At 46.8% G+C, this 12,356-nt stretch overlaps 1 protein-coding gene across 2 annotated transcripts in view; it reads right to left on the reverse strand.

The window, feature by feature from the left end:
- The window catches only part of ANKRD35 (ankyrin repeat domain 35), a 65,597-nt gene that overhangs the window by 35,222 nt on the left and 18,019 nt on the right, over positions 1–12,356 (reverse strand). For both annotated transcript variants that reach the window (XM_048514320.1, XM_048514329.1), the window contains exon 2: positions 2,542–2,672. In XM_048514320.1, coding sequence (XP_048370277.1) covers positions 2,542–2,672 — 131 coding nt within the window. The remainder of the gene's footprint in view (positions 1–2,541; positions 2,673–12,356) is intronic.

A 12,356-nucleotide genomic window follows, 5' to 3' on the forward strand; every position in this document is an offset into this window, starting at 1 on the left:
CTGACAGCAGGCACTCCCCAAGGGGCATGCCTAGACGTCTTCACTCGAAACATGCTGCAGTGAGGATGTTGGAACCTGGATGAAAAGGTGCCGATTCTTTTGAAACTTGGTTGTATCTAGATTAAATTTTCAGTGGGAATTCTGCCTTGGTCAAGGAGTAATGGATTCAAGGTACAGGAAAAGAGGTTCCACTTGACCTAAGCATTAGGAAGAATGCTGGTCAGGGCTGTTGGACATACAATGCCTCAGAAGGTGGTGGAGTCTCCTCCTTTGGAGGTTTTTAAACAGAGGCTGGATGGCCATCTGTCAGGAGTGCTTGGATGGCGTGTCCTTGTATGGCAGGGGGTTGGACTTGATGACCCTTGTGGTCTCTTTCAACTCATGTGGTGGTGGAAAGTGCTGTCAAGTTGCAGCCAGCTTCTGGCAACCACATAGGGTTTTCAAGGCAAGAGACATTCAAAGGTGGTTTGCCACTGCCTTCTTCTCTGCACAGAAATTCTGGTATTCCTTCGAGGTCTTCCATCCAAGTACTAATCAGGGACAACCCTGTTTGGCTTCTGATTTCTGATGAGATCGGGCTAACCTGAGGCATCTAGATCAGGGCTTTCAGGCTCATAGGAATTACCAAATTAAAAGAACCCCAAGTCTTAAGATTTCATCAAATATTTACGTATATACACGCCATCAAGTTGCAACCAACTCCTGGCAACCTGAGCATGATGCTTTCAATGCAAGTGAGAAGCAGAATTTTGTCACTGCCTTCCTCTACAGAGTCTCCCTTGGTGGCTTCCCATGCAAGTACCAACTTTGTTTGGGCTATATACCATGCCATGTTCTAACATATTGCATCTGTGCATGGTTTGCCAGTTGCACAGTGGCAGATAGGAAGGCATTGCAAAGGGTGATCACTACTGCCCAGAGAATTATTGGCTGCTCTCTCCCCTCTTTGGAAGAACTTTATAATTCCTGCTGCCAAAAGAAAGTTCAGAATATTCTGAAGGCCCGTCTCATCCGGCATACTCTCTTTTTGAAATGTTACCATCTGGCAGACGATGTAGGATTATAAAAACAAGGACAAATAGGCTCAGAGACAGCATCTATTTTAAAGCTGTGGCTATGCTGAACTCCATGGTTTCATGCTGATGTGGTTGGGGCTGTGTAGGGATGGTTGGAGGAAGGAGAATGTGAGGATGGGGTGTGAGCAGTGGTGGGATCCAAAAATTTTAGTAACAGGTTCCCATGGTGGTGGGATTCAAACTGTGGCGTAGCACCAATGGGGCTGGGCGGGGCACGATGGGGGCATGGCCGGGCATTCTGGGGGCGGGGCATTCCTGGGCGGGGCTGTGGCAAGGATGCAGCCGCTGCGCCGGTCGTTGGGCGGGAAACGAATGCACGCAGGCGCAGGCTGCCACGCACACCGGTGCACCTCCTGCTAGACTGCTTCAAGTTCTGTGCGCTACTGCTGAGAGGAGGGGCATAACTAAGGCAAAAATCACGTGTCAAAATCACCCATTAGTAACCCCCTCTCGGCACACACAAATAATTAGTAACCTACTCTCGGGAACCTGTGAGAACCTGCAGGATCCCACCTCTAGGTGTGAGGTTTGAAATAGTGTGCATTGGGGAATGCTTGTAATTTTCATTGTGCGTGCACAATGACAATAAATGCATATTATTATTATTATTATTATTATTATTATTATTATTATTATTATTATTATTATTATTATTATTATTATTATTAGGCCACCTTCCCTCCCATCAAACACTTATTTTATTAATAATATTCCTAATGCATATTCACAATAAACGTAACAATGTCCTGGAGTTGTGTTGAAGGAGAATGCCGTATCCTGACAGCCACATTACTTCTCCAGCCACTGCGATTATCACATGATAATAACCACCTTCTCATAGCACTCGTCACATGGGGATTTTCCATATGAGATGTTCATGGGTTAGGGTGTGGGAGAGTCCTTTATGTCAAACAGGTGGGACATATTTTACAGTGTATGAAGGGCTACCACAGAATGGACTATGGCTGGGAAGGGCATCTACTTAAAGACATTTTACTTGATTCGTCATTTGAGTCTTACTCTGTGAAATCTACATAATTTTACATTCCACTACATAAGTAGTTCTAAAGAAAAAGGTGTGGCTTATTTGCTTTCAGATGTTGCAGCATGTAGTGTATCATAAGCAGATACCATCTCAGAAGAGGAATTTCTTCTGGTGTGAGAGAATGGGGGGGAATGAATCTTACGAAATGGAACCACCCATGGATTTATTAAGCACTGGCATTAATAATTAAAACTTTTTTTAAAAGATCTGCTGCTCAGCTATTCAGGGACATCCTTTTTAACCTATCAAAAACAACCCAAGTTGGTTTATTTGATCAATTAATCAGCTTAGCATAGCAGCCCAGACAGCTAGGTAAGACTATCCCCTAAAACCCAGACTGTCTGAACAGAAGAGCATTGGCCAAGATGGTAGCTCTCCTGCAAGCAAAGAGGGATTATGGGACAGGAAAAACTTACGTACGCGGATTGCCCCAAGGCATTAAGCTTGGTGGGGGTTGCAGTCTTCTTGGAAGCGAGAGCAGAAACTCTCCCCACATCTCCTTTCTCAACTGCATCAAACAGCTTCTGGTCATGTTTGTTCCAGCTCTCAACCTGATTGGAGAGATCAAGAAAATTCTTATTCATGTGGTGATATAATGTACCGTCCAGTCACATCAAAATTATGGTGAAACTTTAGGGTTTTCAAGGCAAGTAACATTCAGAGGTGACTTCCTTAGCGGTCTCCTACCCAAACCAGAGTCAATTCAAATATAGAAATTTGGCGGGGGGGTATGAGAGTATGTTTCAATGGCTAAACTAACTAACCTTGTAAATAGACAATCAAAGCATGAGTTAGATGAGAAGTGGGAATTGTCTTTCTTGTATGTTGCTGAATCATTTAATTAAAATAATAACAACAACAACGGTAATTACAATTGTTTATTTGATATGTATCGATGGAAATAGCAGAATGTTAGATGAAACAAGTAATATGGAAGGTTCTCTCTCAAATCTGTATCGTGTTTTCACTGAATATTAAGATTCATTTTATTGCTATTAGATTATAGATATTAGTTAATGTGATTTTTAACATTTTTTCTTAATGACTTATTATTTTTCTATGTATTGTAATTAATACATTTTTAAAAAGCATCAACCCAGAGCCAACCCTGTTTGGCTTTCAAGATCTACAAGTTCAGACAAGCCTTGACCATCCTGGTCAGGGGATTTATTTTCTTACTCACTTGCTTCATTTCTAGTCTGCCTTTCTACCTGTGACTTAAGGCAGATTTTTATTTATTTTTCTTAAAAAAAAACCAATATACACACAACAATGCAGCACAAGTGGATTGCAATATTACACAAGATGCAATAAAAGGATAATACATAAAACTATGCAGGAAAACTAGATTACAAAGAATCGAAAATGAATGCAATAAGAACAGGAGATTGCTTGCAAGAAACAAACCACCAAGGGGAGGGAAACTGCTGATTTCCCATAAACGTTTGAGATGAGTCTGAATTAAGCAGGGGTGAGAGCAAGCAGAGACGGAAAGATACGGTAGGGAGAGCTGAGTCTGAGTCTGCCACCTCCCAGATCACAACTTCTTTCCTAAGCCATCAGCTTCGGTAATATTTGTGCCAACACAGTAAACAAGGTTTACGTGTTTTAAAATAAACGTGAACTATTGTTACCCGCTGCCAGAGTAACAATTAATGCTGCTGAACTGAAACAATATCAACCGAGCGGCAGCGAAACCCGGCCTGGCAAGAAGAGAGGGGGCCTTTCCCCACTTACCTTAATCCCCCCTATGCATCCTGGCGCGCGCCCGGGCGTCCCCACGACCCTGCGCGGGGTCATCACAAGGTGCCGTTTTAAACAGCGCCAGGGATGCAGCGCACTGAGGGGGCGCGACAGCGACAGGGGCAGCGTCGGGGCAGCTGCGCTGTCGCCGCCCCTGTCGTGGGGAGTGCCAGGGGACCCCGCGCTACTTTCGGAGAGTAGCACGGGGCTTAAGGTAAGTGGGGAAAGGCCCAGGGTCTCTTAATGGAAATGAGGAGAGACGCAAGAATCTTGAATGCAGGAGCACTTTACTAAAACGAACGCGCCAAACTAGGCGCTTGCAACACAATTTATAAGAGAAAAATTCAAACACAAAGGAGGAGGGTAAATAATAAAAGGTCCTATTTTCTCATTGGCGGAAGGCAAGTCCAGGAGTGGAGCAGGGTCTTCTCTGCTGTGGGTGATCTCATAGGTCCCAGCTTGGACCTTATCGGTTTGATCCCATCAGGAGACAAAAGGTGGTAGCCACTGCTAAAGGTGTTCTTCCTGGTTGCGGTTGGTAAAAGCAGTCACAAGTCCTGCACCCTTTTGTGATGTTTCATGAGTCTTTTGTGTTCAAACTGCAGGCCCATTAAAGCGGAGGGCGTGGCTTCGTGAGTCAGGCCTGGATGCCTCCAACAGTCACGTGCACAACGGGGACCTTAAAAAAAACCTATCTAAACATTTTATGACTAAATAAGCAGGGAATAATATAAAATAAAAATTGCGCTTCTTTAATTTTATTACGGGTAACACTATGTTGTCAGAATGCTGTCAAAGGAGATAGGGGCTGTCATGCAGAGGTGGGATGCAGCAGGTTCTCACAGGTTCCCGAGAGTAGATTACTAATTATTTGTGTGTGCCGAGAGGGGGTTACTAATTGGTGATTTTGCCACATGATTTTTGCCTTAGTTACGCCCTTCCTCACACCAGTAGCGTGCAGAACTTGAAGCAGTCTAGCAGGAGGTGCACCGGCGTGCGTGGCAGTCTGCGCCTGCGTGCATTCGTTTCTTGCCCAAGGACTGGCGCAGTGGCTGCGTCCTTGCCACAGCCCCGCCCAGGAATGCCCCACCCACGGAATGCCCGGCCATGCCCCCATCGTGCCCCGCCCAGCCCCATTGGCGCTATGCCACAGTTTGAATCCCACCACCATGGGAACCTGTTACTAAAATGTTTGGATCTCGCCACTGCTGTCATGGCCTCCTCAAAAAGAAGGCTGGGAATTAGGGTTTGGCCAAGGGGAAGGCTGTGGCTTAGCTAGTAAAGAATCTGCTTTGTATGTAGGTCACAGATTCAATCCTCACTGTAGGGATGAGCCCCGCGAACCCAGCAGAGCCTCAGAGAGAGCGCAGGAATGCCTGTGCCATCTGTGTCCTTCTGGGCGCACATGCTCACCTACCCCCCAGGCCCCTGTGAGTCACAGATCATGAACTACCTGACTCACGGTCACCAGATGTCCCAGACAAAGGGACAAAGGGGCGCCTGCCCCCAGGTATGGATTAGACCCAGACGGGAATGTTTCCTCCCGCACGTAGGCAACCCCATGATGTCATGTATGATACAATATTCTCTCGCTCTCCCGCCTCCCGGTCCGCCCCTATTGAAAACCCTAATAAAAGGTGCCAGGGACTAGCACACAGCAGAGTTGCCGGATCCACGGATCGCATGCTTCCTGCTGCTGGCTCTCTCAACCGTATGATATCTCCGCGTCTCGCCTCTTCCTCGCGACCCTCACGGGCCGACTTCATGCTGGTGCCGAAACCCGGGAATCTCCAACCTCCGCCCACTTATCGTCGCCTGGAATAGGCCCCCTCGGTGCACCGTCGTCCGCTGGATCTGCTCATGTGAAGTCTCCGCAGCCATAGAGCTGCTCTGCAGTATAGGCACCACCAGACTCACTCCTCAGAAACTCCAGCTAAAAGGGATCAGGTCCCAGGTGATGTGTAATTCCCCCAGCCTGACAGCCCAAAGAGCCCCTGCCAGCCAGAACAGGCTCAGTGCAAGATAGCTTCACGTGATCTATAAACTGTGTTAGATATCACAAACCTCCAAGGTTTCACAACAGAAATACAAACATGCTTCTCCATTTTAGTTCTTATCATTTGGCAGGTTCCATATCTCACGTTGCTACTTATTACCGAAGGATTTTATCTGCTGGTTAACAAGTCAAGAACCTCCGCTATTTTCAGAGTCAAGAGAGTAATTTTTATGAGGGCTAGAGATATGTGGAAAAACATTATTGCCCTACAATCTGTTATCAGATAGTTCAAAATATGCCTCAGCAGCTACAGGGTGTAAAATGTGCAGCATCTTGTCTTCCTGTGCATAATATCGGCAAGAAGGTGTGCCAGAGACAAGATAATTGGTAACACTAACACCATACTTTAAAAAAGTATGGTTGCAACAACTTGGAGGAAAAAAATGTCCTGTCCCTTTATAAGAAGTTTAATGCATGGAAACTTTTTTCACAACATTACCAGTTTTTCCTGGTTCCATGTGGAACCAGTCCAGTAGTAGCATCTATGGGGTTAGGGATCCCATCCAGAGGTGGGATGCAGCAGGTTCTCACAGGTTCCCGAGAGTAGGTCACTAATTATTTGTGTGTGCCGAGAGGGGGTTACTAATTGGTGATTTTGCCACGTGATTTTTGCCTTAGTTATGCCCCTCCTCTCAGCAGTAGCATGCAGAACTTGAAGCAGTCTAGCAGGAGGTGCACCAGCGTGCGTGGCAGCCTGCGCCTGCATGCATTCATTTCCCACCCACAGCCCCGCCCAGGAATGTCCCACCTCCAGAATGCCCGGTCGTGCCCCCGTCGTGCCCAGCCCAGCCCCACTGGCGTTATGCCACAGTTTGAATCCCACCACCATGGGAACCTGTTACTAAAATTTTTGGATCCCACCACTGATCCCAGCCTCAAGTGATGCACTGGAATTATACCTCATCTCCAGTCTAGAGAGCTCAGTTCCTTTGGAAAAAATGGACTCTATGGCAGGCTTCTGAGGTCCCTGTCCTCCCCAGGCTTCATCTCCAAATCTCCAGGAGTTTCCCAAACTGGATTTGGCAAGCCTACTGCCCCACCCATCCCCTGAGAGGGCCTGGCAAACCTATATGGGTTGCCTTCACCCCCTCCCCCACACCAACTGCTGCAGCCAGCTTCAGACCCCTGGCTGCCTGGATCTTCTATGCGTAGTTGATCGGTTGGGTCAAGATGCGCACAATTTCATGTACCCTTTGACTGTCAGATGTAGAAACAAAGAGCACCTCTGTAGAGGAACAAATACAAAGTTTCTTTCTCAGTTTTTAAATTTTGGGGGAAATAACATATAAATGTTATTTTTTGAGATGCCAAGCCAGAGACTTGAGTAAGTCTTGGCTCAAGGGGTTTCTCAGCTGCTCAGAAGGGGAAGAAAGGAAGAAAACCAAATGGACCACAGTGCCAGGCCTCTGTTGCCTAGCAACTGTCTCAGGTGTGAAGTCCTCACCTACCTTGACTAGGCATCATCCAGACTTGAAGGAGGCAGAGAGCGGCAGTCTTTACATTGCCTAGCAACTACCAACTGGAGGGAGTTAATGACGGAAATGCTGTGTTACCTAGTAACCACCACTGTGTTAAAAGAAGAAAGGGACTTAAAGCTGGAATGTGGGGAATGTTGTTTTATTCCAGCACTTTTTTTTCCAGCCCTCACAGGACAGGTGGCTTAAGATCATTGTCCTTTCTCTCATGTCAACAATCCCATAGTGCCTTGCATGATATTGTCCCACAAAATGTTGGCCAGTGTCCCAGAAAACACATGGTGCCCCCCCACCCCCGGATTTAGAGTTGGTTGCTTTAGAACAAGTTGCCTCAGGAAAAACCAGATGCTGAAAAGGCTGCATGAAATATTACACCGGTAACAATTTGGAGACCGCTGTTAGATACGGTCTTGTGGAAAAATTCAACAATAAAAGAAAGGTGCCTGCAAGGACAAGCGGGGAATCACATTTTTCCCTATATCCCCCTCCTCAAACTATTACCTCTTTCTCCCTGGCAGTCACCAGAGCCTCTCCCCTCTTCCTGTTTCCTTCCCACCTACCAACCTATGGCCGCTTCCACACATGCAGAATACTGCACGTCCAATCTTCTTTCAATGCACTTTGCAGCTGGATTTCACTGTGCAAATATCAGAATGGCCCCATTCTGTCAGGGGGGAGGGCAATGATGGATGCTTATTCTCACCCAGGTGTCAGCTATCTCCTGTTTCTGCCAGTTGTCCTTGAGGGTCTGGTTTCGCTCAAACCACTATCAGTGTGAAATGCCATCTTGCTTTGCACTTTCGATTTCCTTTGTATGCTCTTTCTCTGATTCTGCGGGAACGGGGGTTCGTGCCTTTTGGGCGCAGGGGCAGGCGGGGAGGGGATTTAAGCTCAAGCCATGCTGTGTGATTCTTTTGAACAGTCTATTGCCTGTTCTGATCTTTGATTTCCCCATGAAGACTGTAGCTAATATCTGCCGTTTATTTTGGACTGAAGTCTGGCAGCAAAATAGCAAAATCCACTGGCAAACAATTGTGAAAGTGGATTGAAAGTGCATTATTCTGCATGAGAAGGGGCCCAAGTTTAACTGTCCCCCCCCCCCCCCCCGTCCACCCAGCTTTCCTTGATTTCTTACTCTTGGAGCCTATCCCTGGAAAAAGTCCAGGCAAACTGTAACAATTGTAAGGTAGTGAGTTGTGTAGATGAGTTGCATTAGAGTCACCTTCAGACCTGGTCTAATTGTACAAGCTGAGCAATGGTGAGTTGCCCAGTGGGCCAGGCCAAGCTGAACAAATCACCTGGCTGACAGGTCCAGGTGAGTTGCATGATATTAGTGCCTTCAGTGACATCCACTTCACTGCCAGTGATCATGCTCCAGTGTAGTGAGTTGCCTGGCAGAATTGTGTTGTGGTTAGGGTTGCCAGCCTCCAGGGTCTAGTTCAGGGGTCTGCAACCTATGGCTCTCCAGATGTTCATGGATTACAGTTGGCCATGCTGGCAGGGGCTGATGGGAATTGTAATCCATGAACATCTGGAGGGCCACAGGTTGCAGACCCCTGTTCTAGTTGGAGATCTTCCACTATTACAATTGATCTCCAGGCTACATGTGGCTTCCTACCCCACTGAAGTCCCTCCCCTTCCCTAATCCCCGCCCTCCTCAGGTTCCACCCCCAAAATCTCCCGGTATTTCCCAACCCGGTGCTGGCAATCCTAACCAACCCGCAAATCTCCAGTAATTTTCCAATGCAAAATTAACAACCCTAAGGGGCCAGCACCACATGTGATTGGTTCTCACCGTAGCCACTGCTAGCACAGCCATGCCTTAAGGTGGCTGCTGACACAGATGTGTTCCAGTTGTGGAGGCTGTAAGTCCTTCCTTCACCAGGGGTCATGACAGTGTGTGCGTGGGGGGGGGGGGAACCCCTTTCCAGGGCAGATTTGTCCTTCCAGTCCAACCCATTTCCCCAAAAACATATTTCATTTCTGAAAACCAAGACCCAAAAGCTTTGGCAGTTTTGTTACAGTTGCCTACTGATACCTAAAACAGCCACCAAGATCTCCGAACGTGCTCTTGCGTGAGCAGAGCGAGCGTTCATTTCTTGTGGCTCAATGCACATTTCATGTAAGAGGGGTATGCTGTGCATCAGAAGAAGAGCACGTGTTTGCAATGTATATAGAAGGTCCCATGTTCCATGCATGCCAATTCTCTCAGGTTGGCAGAGTAGTCTAGCTAGATAAACCAACCATGTTAGACCAGTCTTTACATGACTAAAACTTCTGGTAGCTCTTTTGGATCCTGGCCAGTAGGTGCAATCCAGAGAAAGTTGGGCCCAGGTACAATAACACATGGACATGTAGAAATATATTGATCGCAATGGAATGCAGGTATGCGTAATTCTCGTTGGATTAAGTGTATACACTGCAATCACAAGCATCAAAGAAGAGCATGCTACACAAGTAATTGCAGCGTAACTTGCTATCACAAGACCAGGAATGTGGGGATCCATTCCTGTCTTTTAAATCCTGGGTTCTTTTCTTCCAGATACTCAAAAACCACTGAGTTTTCCAAAGATTTTATTGAAAAAACAGAAAATAAGAAAGGTTTCTAATACATAGACTTTTCAGCTCAGCTCTAGCATTGCTCCAGGCTGGTTTTGTTTCAGACCTGGGATTTGCAGTTGCTTTCTCCTGCCTGGCCTAGATCAGAATCTACTTTTTTCTCTCCCCTTGGTTCTCAGGTAAACTCTGTTTCCTGGGCCCTGCCTGTAAATCAGCTCTTTGATCTCCCACCATTTGGCTTCCTTTGTGTAATCTATTCAAAGGCTTTGGGCTTCCTATGCGGAGATCAAAGGTCCTTGTCAGGCTGTGATACTGTAACCAGGGCCCTTTCCGCACATGCAGAATAATACGCTTTCAATCCGCTTTCAATGCTTTTTGAAGCTGTGCGGAATAGCAAAATCCACTTGCAAACCGTTGTGAAACTGGATTGAAAATGCATTATTCTGCGTGTGTGGAAGGAACAACATCTTCCCACTTGCCTCTACAGGTCTGGTGCCAGGACACAGCAGAACTCAGCTGAAAGGGGGGAGAAAAATCTCCCCTCCACCTATACCCAGAGCATGCAAAACCTTCACACACACACCCCCAAATCCTCTCTTTTGTAAAAATGGGATATGTTTGCCTGCAAAGCAGGGTAAACATCCCATTCAGAAGGAAAGGATTAACCTCACCCTGGTTTTGAGTTCATGATGTTGTCACGTAGCCAGATCTGATGGACTGAGCCGTGCCATGGCAGAAGCACATTACCCAAGCACACTCTTGGCTGAGCAGAGAACTTAGCCAGCAAGAACAACACTGTCAAGAGCCTGGGGGGTGACCCTGGAGGCCTCCCTTTCCTCAGCCAAAATGGCATTTTTCCATTTTCACCAGGCTAAGCCGCTAGTACACTGACGGTCTGACCCCAACCTTGCTACTGTGATCCATGCAATGGTCACCTCCCAATTAGACTACTCTCTCAGTGCAGGGCTGTCTTTGAGACTGCTCTGGAAACTTCAGATGGTCCATAATGCAGTGGGGAGGGTCCTTACAGGAACACAATTGAGACTGCACTGGCTCCCAGCTGAGCACCAAATCATACCCAGAGCTGCACTGGCTCCCAGCTGAGCACCAAATCAGGTTCATGGTCTCAGTATTGACCTTCAAAGCTCTAAATTAGTGATGGCGAACCTATGGCACGGGTGCCAGAGGTGGCACTCAGAGCCCTTTCTGTGGGCACACATGCACAGAGTTCATCATGTGGGGGTGGGATGGAAAATCACCCCCCCCACACACACACACACACATATCTAGGCTAGCCTGGGCACGATCCTTTACCTGGGAGTAAGCTCGGTTGCTGGTAATGGGGCTTGCTTCTGAGTAAACCCTCCTAGGGTCATGAGTCACCCATTCGAAGCGTTGCATGGTTGCTTCACCAAGCTTACTCCTGAGTAATGTGCGCCTTGGAGCCAACCGTTTTTTCTAAACTAAAACCTCAGTATTCAGGTTAATTTATTGGCACTTTGCGATAAATAAGTGGGTTTTGGGTTGCAATTTGGGCACTCGGTCTCGAAAAGGTTCGCCATCACTGCTCTAAATGGTCTGGGACCATCGTACCCGCAGAATGGCCTCTCCCAATATACCCCTTCAGAGGGCATTGCACTCAATTGGCAACAATCAACTGATAATCTCTGGTCCTCAAACAAAGCCATGGCCTTTTTGGGTCTGGCCCCAGCCTAGAGGAACTCCTTGTCGAATGAGATCCAGGCCCTGAGGAATCTGGCTCATTTTCCTAGAGCCTGAAACACCAAGATGTTCTGACAGGACTATAATTGAGGCAGCAACAGTTACATGGTTTCGTTCTGGATTTTGTCTTCCTTTAGTGTTTCTCTCCCGTACTGATTGGTTATCCTGCGCATTATTATGTTTGATAGGGTTTGCCAATTGGAACTTCAGAATTTGATAATGTTTTAAATTGTGATATGTATATTATGTATTTTAACTGACTGTATTTTTAAGTGTTAGCTGCCCCCAAGCCTCATAATAGTCAGGAAAGAGCAGGATATAAATCGAATGAAATAAAACAAAATAAAATAGACTAAGCAATTGTAAATAGGTGTAATGAAAAAAGCAAGCCAGTAAGGGGGACTGTTTTGAAGACATCTTAACTTTCACATTGAAAAAGTTCATCTATGGCAGTGGTGGCGAACCTATGGCACGGGTGCTAGAGGTGGCACTCAGAGCCCTCTCTGTGGGCACGCACACACAGAGTGCCCCCCCCCCCACATCTAGGCTGGCCTGGGCCGCTGGGCTCGATTATTAGCATTAAACCTAAGACCTAGTTTTGGGGAAGCAGTGTAGGTAACCCTGTTAAGCGCTGGTAAACCCCACTGTTTTTCATGCGAAGAACTAAAGCGCAATCCTTT

This window comes from Sphaerodactylus townsendi, linkage group LG01 (genome assembly GCF_021028975.2).
Source record: "Sphaerodactylus townsendi isolate TG3544 linkage group LG01, MPM_Stown_v2.3, whole genome shotgun sequence".
NCBI classification, from domain to species: domain Eukaryota; kingdom Metazoa; phylum Chordata; class Lepidosauria; order Squamata; family Sphaerodactylidae; genus Sphaerodactylus; species Sphaerodactylus townsendi.